This window comes from Tyto alba, unplaced genomic scaffold (assembly GCF_018691265.1).
Source record: "Tyto alba isolate M040663 unplaced genomic scaffold, T.alba_DEE_v4.0 Super-Scaffold_2, whole genome shotgun sequence".
NCBI classification, from domain to species: Eukaryota; Metazoa; Chordata; class Aves; order Strigiformes; family Tytonidae; genus Tyto; species Tyto alba.
This window is the reverse complement of record NW_024881282.1, coordinates 68,378,029-68,393,804: the sequence shown is the minus strand read 5'-3', so window position 1 is coordinate 68,393,804 and position 15,776 is coordinate 68,378,029. Positions and strand designations below refer to the sequence as shown.

The 15,776-nt window shown below is 44.7% G+C and overlaps 1 protein-coding gene across 5 annotated transcripts in view; it reads left to right on the top strand.

The window, feature by feature from the left end:
- The first annotated feature begins 1,289 nt into the window (after positions 1–1,289).
- TRABD (TraB domain containing) overlaps positions 1,290–15,776 on the top strand; it is a 35,887-nt gene continuing 21,400 nt past the window's right edge. The window contains exons 1-3 of one of the 5 annotated variants that reach the window (XM_042793040.1): positions 1,290–1,339; positions 12,633–12,695; positions 14,889–14,967. In XM_042793040.1, coding sequence (XP_042648974.1) covers positions 12,672–12,695; positions 14,889–14,967 — 103 coding nt within the window. In that variant the 5' untranslated portion in view covers positions 1,290–1,339; positions 12,633–12,671. Of the gene's footprint in view, positions 1,340–1,762; positions 1,922–4,096; positions 4,269–12,632; positions 12,696–14,888; positions 14,968–15,776 lie in introns of those variants that run through there. The other 4 variants (XM_033011489.2, XM_033011488.2, XM_033011490.2 and 1 more) reach the window with 4 other exon arrangements.

The window sequence follows — 15,776 nt, the reverse complement described above, 5'->3', positions numbered from 1 at the left end:
GAAATGCCCGCTCTATGCTTTTATAGCAAGATGGAACTATTACTACACAAAACAGGAAGTGAAATTCCCAACTGTCTCAACATGTCCGTGCTTGATTTTAACATACCACGTACTTCCAAAACTCAGCTCAATCCTAAACTAACCCTGGCTAGAATATGCCCATGAAGTAAAATATTTAAGATCAGAAGACCTACCCTCAAATCTGTTCTAATGAAACTGTATTTAGAGGATAAACATGTGCTCAGACTAAACGGCCATGCTGTCATTGAACTGTGACCTATAAGACACAGAACGGCGAAGCAGGAAAAGGGAGAGAGGTCATTTCAGAAAACAATCAGTAGCTGCAATCCAATCCTGACAGATCTTTATTGAAAAGAAGTTTTCTTGACCAATAAAACATTTGTATGTGTCAGCCTAGTAATCTGAAGTATCGTCAAATGCCGCTTGTGCTTAAACAGGTGGTACCACACAGATTTTTCAGGTTCCACGGGTGAAACATTAACTACTCCCCAGCAGAAAAGGTCCACTGCAAGAGAGGAAGCGACTAGGCAGAACAGCAGCAGCGAGCGGCAGGGCTGCGTGGAGGGAGCCACAGTTAGGCTCGGAGATGATGGAGTCCGATTTCCCTGCGTCTCCCATCTCCCTTAGACCCACGACCACGGCGCGTTTGCCCGCGGCCACGCCACGCGTGAGGTGGCCGCCCCCTCCCCTATAACGCCTGTGCGCATTTCCCAGCCGCGGCTACCAGCGGCACAGCCACCCGGGGCGCACGCCCAGGACTGGGGCACCGGTACCGAGCCGGGCTGCTGTCCCTACCTGCGGCGGGCCCGGCCCGGCGCGGCGCCACAGCGGCCCCGGAACGCGGCCTTGGCTGGCCCAGGAGAAAAAAAAACCCAGGGCGGGTGCGGCTCGGTCCCCTGCCAGAAGCTTCCCGAGGGCAGCTGAAGGGACTGGGGCACCCCGCGCCCGCTCCGCCGAGCTCCCACAGAGACACCCGCGAACCCCAGGGGGCCCCTACGAGCCAGCCCGGACAGCGGGCGGAGCGGCAGGCGGCCGGCGGGATCCCGCAGCTGCCGGGCCCCGCGGCCCGTGCGCCCCCCCGGCGCGCCCTGGGAGCTGCAGTCCGCGACCGCTCGCCGCCTGCGGGCCCGGCGCCGCCAGGGGACTACAAGGCCCAGGGTGCCCAGCGGCGCCGGCCCCGCCCCTCCTTTATGAATGACTAATGCAGCATGTTGCCCGGCTAGCGTGCCCCTGGCGCCGGAGCTCCGCGGCGCCGCCGACGCCTCCCGCCGCAGCGCCCCAGCCCGCGGCGGCCCCGCCGGCCCCGCCGCCGCGCACGGCAAGTGCCCGAAGCGAGAGGCGGAGGAATGTGTGTGTGTGTGTGTGTGTTGGGGTGGGGGGTGCCCGCTCCCTGCCGGGCCGGGGGTTGGGGGGCGGCGGTGCCATGTTGGGGCCGAGCCCCGGTGCGGGCGGGTGTGTGTCGCTGGGGGGGGGGGGGGCGGGGGGGGCTTGTCGCGTTTCCCTCCGGTGCACCGCGGGAGGTCGGTCGGCTGTGAGCGGCGCGGCTGCCTCCCCTCGCCGCCTGTCCCCCCCACACCCCCCCGGCCCTGCACTTCTAGGTGGCGGTAGCGCCGGGCAAGGCGACCGGGCGGGCCGAGAGCGCGGCGGCCGGTGCCTCGGCGGCCGGTGCCGGCCCAGCGCTGCCCCGCCGGGGACCCTGCCGGGGACCGAGGGGCCCTCTCGGGCGAGCAGCGGGGAGGCCGAACCGTAAATCCCCGCTCCGGAGGGGACGAGGAGGCCGGGAGGCCGCTGCCCGTCCCCGCGCCGCCGGAGCCTGGCGTGGAGGCCCGCCTTGCCGGGCAGCGAGCCGCGGGAGGGCACGGAGCGTGGGGGAGCGGGTCCTTTCGCCGCCGTGTTTCAGGTCCCGGACCCGCGTGTGGTTCCGCCAGCGGCTGCCCCTTTCCGCGCACTCCGTTATGGCCGTTTCCCGGCTCGGGGGTGCGCGGCGGTGGCAGCGTGGCGTGGGCAGAGCGCTCGGGGCCGGTTTACGTTTTCTAGGTGTTTCGTGATCGGGGCGTGGGTTTGGGTTGTGGGTTTGGTTGTGACGGTGAGCTGGGGGGAGAGAAAAGCAAAGACAGTTTTTCTTCTGTTGGTCTCTAAAGAATTCTGGCTTTTTCAGACTCAGCACTGTGTATCCCGTGCAATAGACTGACATCAGGGTTTTGAATCCACCTCTGAAAATAGTTCTGATTAATCCAGGTCTCGAAAATAACTTGTGTCCCAGGCATAGCCCATGCTTTCCTCTTGAGGAAAATACATGTACTGGTGAGCCTGTACTCTGCTGTCTGTACAACCAAAGTGTTTATTTTTGGCTAGTTTTCAGGAAGGAGGAGAATGTTTCTGTTTGGTAAAACTTTGCAGAAAGTTGCAACTGTTGAGTGGTTGCTGCTGGGTTGGAAAAGCGAGAGGATGGGCTATTAAAAGTTAGATGCTACTTTGAATTTGTGGTGGTGTCAGTAGTAGTCCCAAGAAATATCAGTGGTGCCTGGAATGGCCTCACTTCTCCATTTTGTAGAGATGTGTATCAGTATGCTCACTGTTCAGTTCTTTAATGCACACACATTCCTTCTTGAAAAGCTAACAGAATAAACCAAAAAATAATAATAATTAAAAAAAAAAACCTAAACAAAACAACAAAAAAAACCAACACAAACTAAAACCGATTTCAGGGGTTTCGCTGGTGAATTAGCTCGGGGATAGACCTTAAGCAGTAGGGGAAAAAACATGCATACATTTAATTATCCAAAGCTAAATGAGTATATTAATCCAAAATTCTGGGTTATGGCTGTGACACTGGTTTGTGCCTTGCTGTTTGTGGCTTTCAGTAGACTTTCAAGTTTCAGTAATTTGAGTTGCTGATTGTAAATTTGTCAGCTGTCACGGTGTCTGGCACTCTTGTGTCTTAACTGTAGTCTCAGATATTGTTTAATTCAGTGCTAGGAGAAATGTATGTATTTTTCAGTGCATTCTTTCTTCCCTCTGGTAGCTATGATGAAGCATTGCTGCTGCTGCCACCACAACTGTGAATAAAACAGTGATATTGGCATCTTATTTGTGGGGGAGCCAACCAATTGCTTTTTAAAAAAATAGTACTTTTCAGAAAGCATCTATTTTTTCCCTTTTTTGCTACTCAGGAAAAATGAAGAAAGCCATTTGGGGCAGTCTTAGAAAATGAAAAAAATGACAGCAGGCCAGAGATAAGCATGCTCCAGATTTCATGGGAGTGGTGTGTAACTACAGCTGTCTGAAGTGGTATTGCAGCGTGCAGTTTGCCGGCTGGTGCCTGTAGGAAGGAGGGATTCTGCAGCTCTCCTTATCCTGCTGGAGAAAGTCCACACTGCTTAGCAGCACCGGTTGTTTGTCATAGACGATTTAGTGCTAGATCTCACCAATATATTCTGTTGGTAATGGTTGTTACTAGATAGGTATTTGCAAATAGGTTTCGTGTGAATCCTTTCTGAGGTCAGACCTTCAGTTATTGAAGGTTTTTGTAAATAGCCACTCAAATTCGAGATGTTACGAGCATGTTAGTTAATACTGTGGTTCTGCAATTGAACTTATAAACTCTACATGTAGGAGTGAAATTTTTTTCCTGCCTGCAAGGTGGCTCAGGGGCATATAACCGCAGCTTATAGGTTTGCATGAAAACATGCATGCACTCAGTGACAAGCTTTCTTCCTTTCCACTTCTTTTGAAAAAAAAAAAAAAAAGATGGACTTTTTTCTCCTCCTGCCTCCTTCCTCCCTACCCCCCCCCCCCTTAATTGACATGCTATGCAGTGTGACTGAAATCGCTGAGGGATACAGGGACTTAGCATGTCCACATACAAGAATTTAAGTGTCCTGATGGCACCACATGTCAAGCTGTGGGAGTGACTACACCAAAGCTCCAGAAGTTCATGTTTTCCAGTGGTTAAGCCCTGCAGGCTGTCTGCAAAATAACCTTGTCTGTATGGACAGTGCAAAGTCACGCACGTGTTTTTGAGAGGTCTGTGTCTCTGTGCAGGAAGGGTGTGCACGCTTGCAAGAGGGAGCAAGAGCCTGCACCACAGCTGAACAGCAATGCGAACGCTGTTGAAGTTGAAAAAAGGTCTCCAGTGACCTGTGCAGTACATCTGGAGATCCTGATCTTACCTCGGTAGGACACATATCTCACGTGTTGTACAACGGGAGCCATCCTTCAGAAAGAGTGAGACAGCTAGTTACAAGGTAACTGATAAAGAAGGGCTGTGTGTGAGGAACCAGGATCAGGAATTGCTGAGGGGTTTTCTCATGTCTTTGGAGGGCAGCAGACGGGAATGGAAATAATCTTTCGAGGGAAGATCTTTTTTTAACTGCTGAACTTGTCAGGCACAGGGTGCTTTACATGTTAAATGAGCAGCTGGATGGAGTTGCAAGCAAGATGACTTTCCTGGTTAGTGTGAGTGTGTCTCTAGTACTGTGTGGTTAGTGCTAACATGTGGGGCTCCTGTGTGAATTAGCTTGCTTTCCTGGGGCTTTGTCTGTCTTAGGTCTGTCGTGAAACCTGACCCTCTTTCTTCAGTTCCCTGCCACAGGAGAGCTGTGTGTCTTTGCTTGTTGCCAGCACGTGGGCCCGTGTCATGTAACAATGTTTTCAGCTTTTGTGATCAGCTAATAATTTTGAAAGAGTAGGTCAGCTTGTTCCCAGCTATTGTTTGGAGACTAAGATGAAAGGGACAGGCAGAAGAGCACTGATGTGTTTGGTAGTTGGGTAAAATTTTGTCCTACAAAGTCCCAGTTTTATCATCATAAGGATTGCATTTAAAAGTGTTCGTAACAAAATGAATGCGAGTGTCAGTGGGTACTCAAGACCCAGCTTCTGCATATCTCAGCAGCCAGCCATTGACATGTGGAATAAGTGTACTTGTGCAACAGTTTTGTGGACCACAGTCAAGTATCTTCCAAGCCACTAGTTAGTCTTCCATGGCAGAACTTCTCTACCCATCTCCTTTGTTGGCTGCTTGTAGGTAATGTACAGAGAGTGGAAAATCTGCTTCTTCGGGAACCCCATAGAAACTGTGCATGCAGCAGCTGTGCTCTTTTCCTCTTGCTCTGCTTGGGAGTGTTTTGCAGAGGGATCCCCAGAATCAGAACCATGATTTGGTTCATAGTTTTGAATGGCCAGGAGGCAGGGAATGTGCTGTGTGGATATCTTACCCCAGTCTGCTGATCACAGGAGAGTCAAATGAGATCATGTTGGTTCCAAATCTTCTCTGAATTCACAGGATTCATATTGAAATAAAATACGAAAGTGACATGGGTGGGTGTGTAGGTTCTAAGTGTGAGTTTTAGAGTGACTGGCCAGACTTGGGCTATGTCACTTGGTCTTTCTGTCTCATGTTTTTAAATTTAGCAACCTCATAAAACAGTAAGGGCTTGGCCTATTGTTTGTTCTCAGTTCTGCTCTGCATTGGCATCCTGATTCACCTCGTAGTTACTCATTTCGTCTAGTAGCCCTAGTCAATGTCATAGCAATAATTTCTGAAAACACAAAATATGTATGAGAATGCCTTCTTGTCTTTCACTGATAAATGTGTTTTCAGTGCATCAGTGTCCCAGGCCAGATATTCTCATGTTCCAACACAGATATTCTCATGTTTCAAACAAAATTAATTTAGTTGTCTGTGACTTTTAGCTTCCAAAGTATGCAAATAGATGCTGGCTCCAGTGTGCAGGTACCTGAGTTTAGGCTGCATACATCAGTACAGTTCATGTTGCAGGAACATATCATTGATGTTTAGAGGGCAAAAATCTATGTTTTGAAATTTATGAACTTCTGAGTCATGAGAAACCAGAGCCACAATCTACAACCATCTGTGATCACAGAACCAGTTGCTCAGTTAAGTTTCAAAGGAGTGGGTTGTGTCAGGGAGATACGTGCAGTAGGTGGAGTAGGTCACCTTGGTAATGGTTTTGAAATAGGTTCCAATTTCTGAATCTGTGGCTGTTGCATTAATTGACAGACAGGTTTGAGCTGATGTATCCTTCTGAGTATCAGTCTATCAACAGAGAAAGAGACACCGTTTGGAGCTGATGATCATTTGTAAACATTTGTAAGATTTCTGTGCATAAGCATGGAAAAAACCTCATCCATCTTAAATACTTTGCTTCCATTGCAGGGGTTGGTGCTGAGACATAAGTGGGTATCTGTTGATTTGGGTTTGCCTTCTTAGTAGGTTGCTAGGTATTCTAGACAGCAAGTAATGAGTGCAGTGGTTTGTCAGTGGGAGAAAAGCTGTGTTGTATCTGTGTCTGAAGTATTGATATGCCTCTTCTGTTTACATAACAGAAGTGGTCCTGTTAAATGGGTAGCAGCATTTGAATGAGATGTGCTGATGCAGCGTGTAATATGAATCTGAAGCGCTCAGGCTGTACCAGCTAAACCCAATATCTGTGGCTGGTGAAGCTGCAGGCTTAGAGGATAAAAGGAACACGGCACACGTAGTGCATGTAGATGGAAGTAAATTTTTGTTGTTGGGTCTCCTGTCGAGCAGATGCAGGCTGTGAACTGGCCAGGGATACTGGTGTTAGAGGGCTGGGTCAGGAGGCTGTTCATGAAACAGTGGTTTGCGTGTACCCGTGGCTTGCATCCAGCACCAGTCAGTTCTGGCTCGGTTACAGTGTGACCTGTGTGAAGTGTGCTATATTCTCACTGGAGAACACCCACTTCATTGTTCGACAGCTTGCTCTTAAATTAAAATCAGTCCTTATCCTACCTCTTGTCTTTCCCACAGTGACTCTAGGGGAAAAAGGAGAAGTGATATTGGCATGTTACTGTGAGGAAGTCCCGAGGGGATGTGGGGGGATCTTTTCTGAAGGGCCAATGATTAAAAACAAAGGAAAAATTCACATTGCAAAATTTAAATGCTTTGAAAGCTCCAGAAGCCTCCTAACTACTTGTTTAGATATCAGAGGTCAGGTTTGTAGATGTATTCAAGTATTTATATGCCTTGGTTCCCTATTTGTAAAATGAGGAAGTATGTATAATCCCATCTCAGGCTGCCGGATTAATACTCTGAGTACTGAAAGGTGTGGATGCTTTCTGCCATGCTAGTGAATATTTTAACTATCTAAAGCAGTAATACATTTTGATTGGGAGGGGTGGGGGGAATCAAACGTAAAAATTGTTGACTTTCCCTTTCAATAAAAGGTGAAACAAATTGTGGTAATTCTGTGGCTCCTAGTTTCTTACTAGTTACTCTGATGTGATGCATAGAAAATACAGAGCAATTATAAGACTGCAGAGAACTTTCATTCTTGCAATGTCAACGTGTTGAGGAAAGCAAATGCTGCTTCTGAATTTCTGTATAGCTCAGAAGGAAGAAAATATTCAGTAAAAATCTTTTTAAAGAGTAGATGACTAAGTTGTTTTATAGGTAGGAGGATGAAAGTTTTTAAAAATCTTTTTTATTTATTCAGTTGAATCACTGTCTGAGGGAAGCAAACTTAGATAAGACAACAAAGGAAGACATTCAGCCTTGCTGTATTAGGATACTTTAATGAACTGCCTGTCTGTCCTTTCTGTGGTGCTTGGATTTTCTCACTGAACCACGCAGTTGAAATAAAACGAGGAAGGGCGTCTGCTCTTTAAGAGTAGCTCATGTGTTGGTGCCTGTAACTTGCCTTGCTGGAACCCCTGGCTTGTGAGTGTACTTCTTGTCTCCTTGAGACTGGAGCTAAGAGAGTTTCAGATGCCTAAATATGCAGCTAGAACCGAAACACTTTGGTCAGCTAAGACTACTCAGTATGAAAAATGAGCCAGTAGTTCACAAGCATATTTCACAGAAAAAAGAGGCTCTGCTGAAGCTGTTTTACATTAGGAAAGCTGGAGTTGTGATGTGAAATAGCATGTCAGGGAGGTCTTTCTTACTCTGCTTTTGTCAGCCACTGTGCAGGATAAGGATTGCCAGAAGATGTTGCATTTACCTGTGTTTTGCTTTCTGAACTTGTGTTGGGGAAAAAGAGGCCCTTTTCCACCCTGCTGTTGTCAGTGTGAATGGCTGTCCTGACAAGACGACCTTGAAAGGAAATAGGTGCCTATCAGTAAGATGAGTAATGGCTAAATTTTAGGCTTGCAGTTCATTGAGTGGTCTCAAAAATTCCTGTTTGGTTGCCTAGGTATCTTAAGAGTTGGGGAAAAGGCTTCATTTGTTCATATGTGTATACATAAAGAACAGTTTTTAATTGCCCGGTGAATGGCAGGCCCCCTAGGACTATCAAAGATGAAACAAGCACAATAATTTCACTTGCTGGGCAAAAAAGGTGATTGAATTGGGGATTGAATCAGTGATTCAGTCATCAAGGAGTCCTGTCAAAAAAATTCCAGAGGCAAAACTCAGTATTGATGGATCATAAGGAGTCAGATCAGGCTCCTTGTTTCTTCTGGATCTAGGAGTTTTCTTGGTGGCATTCTCAGGAGGAGGGATGAATCCCAGATCAAGACAGTCTCCTGGCAGATAAGAGAACAGAAATACTTTCTAATCTCTGATCTTTATGAGTGCCTAGAAGCTGCGTCTCCCAGTTTGTCTGAAAGAAATGCACTGTCATATCTGATATTTTCAGTATGTGATTTATCTCATGAGGGCCTCTTACAGGCCTTTGAAGTAGCTGCAGGAGAGGGGTTTGATTGCCTTCGCATGTTTGTGCCAGATCCCGTGGTAAGTAGAAGAACTTGAGGTTATGAGATATTTTGGTATACATATTATGGAACACAATACATAATTGTCTGAACAGCTTCTTTTGCTTGTGGCTTTACAGCTCGGGGTTGAATTTCCTTCTGTTACCTGGCAGGATCTGGAGACCTCCTCTTTTTCACACAGACATGCACTACCCCCTGTAATCTTAAGTAATCTTTTTTTTCCTGGAGGAGCAATGCTGTGCATTGCACCTCTGAATGATTGAGACACCTACCTCCCTGCTAAGTTTGTTTAAAATTCACCTATGGGTTAGCAAGCACAGACAAATAAGCTCTGCCTTGTTACCTAGTCTCATTTCTTTAGGAAGTTGAACTTTATGAAAAAAAAAAAAAAAAAAAATCAACCCCACAAAATTGAAAAGATCAAGTTCTAAGAAATTTGGAAATGCTTGGATATAAGTTACCGGGATGCTTGCTAGGATTTGATCTGAATCAGCACCTTTTCTCTCTGTTGGACGTGGTGGGAGGAAGTACATACAGATTCATAGGCTTCGATTCCTAATCTGTGTGCCAGCAAGATATGTTCAGTCTTCTCTCAGAGGTTTCAGGATTAATATTTCAAGTATCGTGGGATGTGGGTATCTTCTTTGAATACATAGATGTACAGGGATGGCAACTTTTCCACACGGATGAGCTAGGTCAGCCTGGAGTCCAAGGTATTTGACTAGTTCCCAGAATATATGTACTTTATCCTATGTTGATGAGGATGCTGGCTAGCTGAGTAGCCAGCCTTGTCTGTACTCCACTGCTGACATGGTTTGTGCCTGTTGTCCCTCACACTAAGCAAGAGCACACTCAGATTGTCACAGCAGTTGTTCAGTGTAGTTTGCTCTTTTTCTGTTGGCAACCAGTTGTAAAAATTTTCTTAATGTTGACTGAATAACCAGAATTGCTGGGCATGTTCTAAGGAAAAAAAAAAAAATCCAGAAACAGGTCTTCTGCATGGCAAATTTTGCCTCCAGTGGGTCTTCAGCAGATCCAAGCACCTGAGAACAAGATCTAGAAGAAAGCAATGGCTGACTTACCAGGTGGCCACACTGACAGGTCTTTCATCTGACCATTATGATATTGTGCAGTGGGTTCTCTGCAGTGGCTGGAACCCTGCTACTGTGGAGCTGGGAAGCAGCTTTGCTTTCTCTAAAGGTTGTACCGGTTAGCGAAAAAGCAGTGCTAGCCAGCATGGGTAGACTTCAGAGAAGCTCTCTCTCTCTCTCCAGTATCAGACACATCATTTACCCAGTGGTGAGAATGGGATGAGGTTTCTCTAAAATGTCACTTGGTGGAAAAAAAATCACTTGGTGCTTCTGTATAGAAGTCTGTTCTTTAACTGAAACTTGCAGTTTACTATTTTTTTTAAAGGCACTCCCATTGATAAGAGACACTTTTTTCAAACCCCAGCAGGCCTTCAACCAAGCTTAGAACTTCAGTTTGTCTTTAGGGCTGGCTGATTAACTGGCAGAAAAACACTGTGGTATTTTGCACATAAGCCAATTAAGAACTAGGCCTACAGCTGAGTATCAGAGTATTAGTACACCCCTGACTGATACTGTGGCTGGACAAATATTTTTTCAGAGGGCAGTGTTGGTTTCAGCATCTCCATTCCATACCGTCCCTTCAGTTTTGCTGCCGCAGTTGTTCCTGCAGCTGTTTGGTCATCTGAGCTTAAAATGCCTTGGTAGGGTGGGGGAAAAAGAGGTTGTTTTTTAGCCTGAATTTGCTCTCCAGTCTGGTTTACTGCATAAATCTCCAAATAGTTAAACCAGTCTAACAGAGACAGGACAGGATAAAAACAGGCGCTGGGTTCACTTAAGCCTGCAACACCACCAGGCGACTCTGGCCAGGCTGTCTGGCGTGGGGTGTTAGTGGGCTGGCGTGTCCCTGTTCAGGCGGTGGGTCTCGAGGCAGGGATTTTCTTTGTGCTTATTTAGAGCAGTCAGTACCATGTGTAAATTGTGGAAACACTGAAGCAGAAGAGAGTAGTTCAGCTTTACCTGCAACTTGAGCTTACTCGCATCCAAGTTTCCCTCACTTGACTCCTTGGAAAGGGGGAAGGTGTGGTCATAGTTTTGAATTTGTATTATGCATGGTACCAAAAACAATGGAGTACTTGGGCGACTGCCTGTGCAGTCTTCTCACATGTTTTTGAATAAGTAGCCTGCTACTGAGCCTCTTGGACTGTTTGCAGCGTGCGGTTTTGTTTTAACAAGGTATTTGCTTGCAGCTCGGGAAGTGTGTCTGTAGCTGTTGCCTGTTTGGAGCACGGGGCTCTGTTGGGTTTCATGGGGATCTCGCTCCGAGGGGCACGTAGAAGCCAGGCTCTTGGTCACTCTGATTTTTTCTTGCCCAGCCTGAAGCTGTGAGCTGCAGTTCACTGGCTGACTGCTGGCAGTGGGCAACGCAAAGGTGTGAATTACTGAAGTCCCTCTGTACAGGCATGGAGGGAGGTGTGCCTGCCATCCGAATTGCAGCTGCACGCTTCGTGCCGCCCAGGCAAATGCTCTTTTTATAGAAACATATTTTAAGCAAAGCTATAAAGCAAAACAACTCACCTGAAAACAAAGACTAGAAACCAGGACACAGAGTGCTAATCAGACTTAAGGAGACTTGCATTTGGTGAAGGAGGGGTAGATTTTTGCCATCACATCTGTGTGCTGGAATATGCCATCGTGCAGGCGCCCGCCAGCTTTCTTTCAGCCTCCCCTGGGCATGGGGCAGGAGCCTAACTTGTCCCCCCAATCCTCAGAGCAGGGTTGCAAACCGGTGGTATAAGTTATTCAGGACTGCTCTCCAGCCTAATAAAATAAAACACTGTTCGCACATACTGTGAAGCAGGTCAGAGGGAGGTGACCCAAAATGCTGTAGTGAAGAAGCAGCACTTTCTTCAAGGGCTTCAGTTGAGTGGGACAGCAGTGAGAATAAGCAGAAGGAGCACTAGTTACGTGCTCAGCGACTTGTGCAATCCCCTTAGAGTACCATTAAAGTCAAATCATAGCACTCTGCCAGCTTCAGGGAGAACTTTTGAACTTGAACAATGTGTATGGAAGAAGGAATCTTAAAACTAAGACATGGAGACCATTCACTAAGGGTTCGCAAACCCAATTTATGGAGTTTTTGACACAAGCATGATCTTACTGGTGTTCTGACCCTGGCATATTTGTAAATACATATGTGGTAATGTGATGCAGGTCATGTAACAATGTGTGTGCCTCCCTAGTTGCATATTAAGACCATGACTGCTTTCCTATTCCTTGTAGCGGTAAAGACCTAGAAATGTAGATGATTCTTAAAATTTGCCTAAAATTTGTCTTGATGCAGTTTGTTTGGACAAGACAGAACTACTGATCTAGTTGAGCAAGACTTTTGCTATTGCTGAAACCTTTTCGACAGCCATCCTGTGTCTTCAATTAATTATGGGTGATCTGGAGGAAAAAGACATGTTTACAGAATGTAAAACAGCAAAAAAAGCAAATTCTGAGTTCTCATGAAATCCACATTTGTTTATGAAGATATTCTCAGTGTGTGTGAGAACAGAACTATGCTCTGGTTTTAGAGGCAAGTCAAGAACTGAACTGAAACAGGCTAGTTTTATCCTAGTGATGTGTAGGGGAGGGCATGGAGGGTGGTGTGGTGTGTGTGTGTATTGTGTTTTTGTTGTTTGTTGGTTTTTTTTTTTAACAGCATCAGAGTTGAAAAGGTTGCATTTGTGCATCTTCAGTTTGCTGCTTTTATTACTTCAACTTTTATTAGAGACTGTAGAGACACCTCTGCTTTATTCCCCCCCCTTATAGTTCTTAAACAAATATTTTGGGTTATGCCATCAATTTTTAATGCTCTTCCATTCCTTTTACTTCTTGCAGTTCTTGTGTGGTTGGTGAAGATAAGCCTACGCTGTGGGGATGCAAGAGGAGCAACAGCCTGAGGTAGGGCTTGGAGCTGAGGATTTTTTTGTCTTGGTATAATTGCAGGGAAGGTCAAGACTCTGAATCAGCCAGGTTCTAACAGTCATCCTCAGGGAAGGTCTGCAAAGTCAGAGGGTCGAGACTACCAGCGTGAGACCCCATTTAAAACAGGGGTTGGGGAGCTGAGTGCTATTTTTTGGCCACATTTAGGTTCTTTTCAGGGTCCTTTTCTCTCCAGTTGCAAAAGCTTAAAAAGGATCTTTTGTATTTACTTACTTGCGAGTGTGGAATTGCAGAAAATAGCCTAACCTAAGAGCTTAAACCCGTACGAGGAAAAAAATGCTTTGTGAGTAAAGTACACAAATTGATTGTATACAAATAATCTCACTGTACATAGGTTAAGTACCTTGCCAAATTAAACTGAAGTGTTTTTTTCTACCTTTTCTGTTCCTTCTCCTTTTGTATCCATGTATCTCAAAACCTCTTTCTGGTGTAATAGATGAGGCTCAGGAAATTTTTTCTCTTATGAGATGTAAAAATGTTGGTTCCCGTGCCCTGTTAGTTAATTAAAAAAAAAAAAAAAAAAAAAAAAAAAAAAGGAATGTCAGACTTTTAATGTGGTGCATAGTGCTTTTCCCACTGCAATGTTGTAATGTTGTTATGATTACAAAGCCAGCATAAGTGACAGGATTAATTCCATATGTTACAGATGGATACATTTTTCCAAAATATTTTTGTGACTAGAGTTACGTATGCAAGCAGTAGAGTTAAGCCATATGTTGTGATCAAAAACTGAGCTGGTGTTAAATTAAATTTGTGAATGTAATGCAATTTGCGGTGTAATTGCAGTTTGCAGTTGTCAATGAACAGACTTTTGCTTTGTAGTGAAAGGATGATATGTTGCTGTGAATGTTTTAAACTTTGCACTTTAAAGCTGTTGTACTTTTTTGGTCTTACTCCATGAAATGTATGATAAATTTTGCCTTACCTTCAGTGGGGCTAAGGTAAGACACCCAGGTTTTATTATCTGAAAATTACTGTTTGACATAATGGCATGCAAGAAAAAATTAATTACTTTTGTTGAAAGCTCTTAACAATTGGATGTGCTTTGTACAGTCCTGTTTTAAATTTTACTAGGTTAAGTACAAAGTAAATAAACCAGTCATTCTAGCTAAAAAGTTTACGTCCTTTTGGAGAGCTTGGCTGCCTGCTTGCAAGGTACTTGAATGATGATGGATTCACATCCCGTCTCTAACTTTTTGACTTAATGTTCAAGAATTCAAAATTTTCCCAGTAATCATCCCAATTCAAATTTGATTTAATGTAGTTGCCTAAAGACAGTTTATAGTTGAGCTTTCCCTGTCTTAAGTCTCTTTACTCCACTAACTTGGCCTCTCCAGCTTAGATGACATAGGCTGCATGGCTGGGATTGTTTGAATTCTATGCATAGGTTTTATAACTTGCCTGTTTGTTAAAAATAAGAAAGGTTTTGTTAGCCAAAGACCTGCCTCATATACTTCTAGTGATAATATTTAAAAGTCAGTCTTAAGGAATCTTTTCAGTTACTTTCTGATCCTTTAGAGAACAAAACCATGCAGATGCAGTGCGTCCTTTGGACATTTCTGATGTATATAAAGTCAACATACACATAAACTTTGTAAGATCGGGTGTGCATGTTGTGTAATTACCTTACACTGATTCCAACAGAATAAAATACTTGAGCAGACTCTTCTAGAATGGATGTGTGTATTTGTGTGAGTGCTGATTAACTTTGTCAGACTCCTGGCAGACTAATGCTGACTGGTAGTTGAGTCAAATGCGCCATCTTATAAATGGTAATGGTATTATAATAATAAGGAAACATTTGAGTTTCCAACACAGAAAACACTATAACAGTGTTAGAGATAAATTTGATTTTTTTTTTTTTTAATTCTAGAATCAGATTGTTATTTTTTTTTAAACTCCATGTCAGGTATAAATTTTATCTTTTAAAGTAGGTATGAAATAGTTTTTAACACCTTCTTTCTCATACTTACCCAACTAGGAGAAAAACAGTTGTAAAACCACAGACATTTTGAACTGTTGACACTGCTTAAATTATTTACTTACTTGAATATTATATGTAGGTTCAAATCGAGCAAACTCACAAGGGGAAAGATGTAGTAAAACATTTCATTATAATTCCCAGCCTCCTTTTGAATTTGTTTCATACAGGCTGCTGCAGATCCAATGTCCTCCTCTGATGCACCAGAAGATGGCCCAAAGGAAACGTCAAGTGTATCGCAGAATATCTGTATGTTTCTGGTTTGACTGGGGAGGGTGTATTGTGTTGGAAGTATATTAAGATAAATGTCCATGCCCTTTCCTTAACGAGTAAGGATGTGGCTGTTAGCACAAAAGGGAGATGTGAATGAGGTCATATCTGACTTAATCTTTTCATGATTTGTAGGAAGGCCCTGTTGCATAAACCAAATTTGGGAAGAGCAATGACGAATCGATCATTATTTTGATGCTCCCATGCTTTCAGAAGAAATTAAATGGGTTTTGATTTAATAGATAGCTGTTGTTTTAAGCTCGGTTGTGGCCCTCTCAACCAGAGATGCATACGTACATTCGCTTCGGTGTTCTGGCATCTAGTGCTATGATGTTGAACCAGTTGTCCCAAGTGGAATACTTTGCCCATGCTAGCATGATAACGTTTTGATATGAAGGCCAAGCCGGCAAGGTGTGGGAATAGAAGTATTCCAGCCAAAACTGTCTTTTGAAGCTCAGGAAGAGTATCAATCCTTACCTTTTAGTGGTAGGGATCAGATGATGACAGACACTTCTTTATCAGGAGGAGAAAACAAAGGCTTCTTAGGATGTGCTTTGTGTTTATTGATATACTGTTGTGATGCTAATGTGTACAGTGCTCATTTTGAACAATAGGAACATTCAGATTGTGCTTTCTGGCAAGTAATATGCTCTGAACCACTGTAGGGCAAATTAGCGGGTAACAGCAACATTACTATAATGCTGAAGTTGCTGAATAATCCCCAGGGATCGAAGCTTTCAGAAATAACAATCATGGGAGCAAACAGAGCCTTGACTAAAGCTATGGGA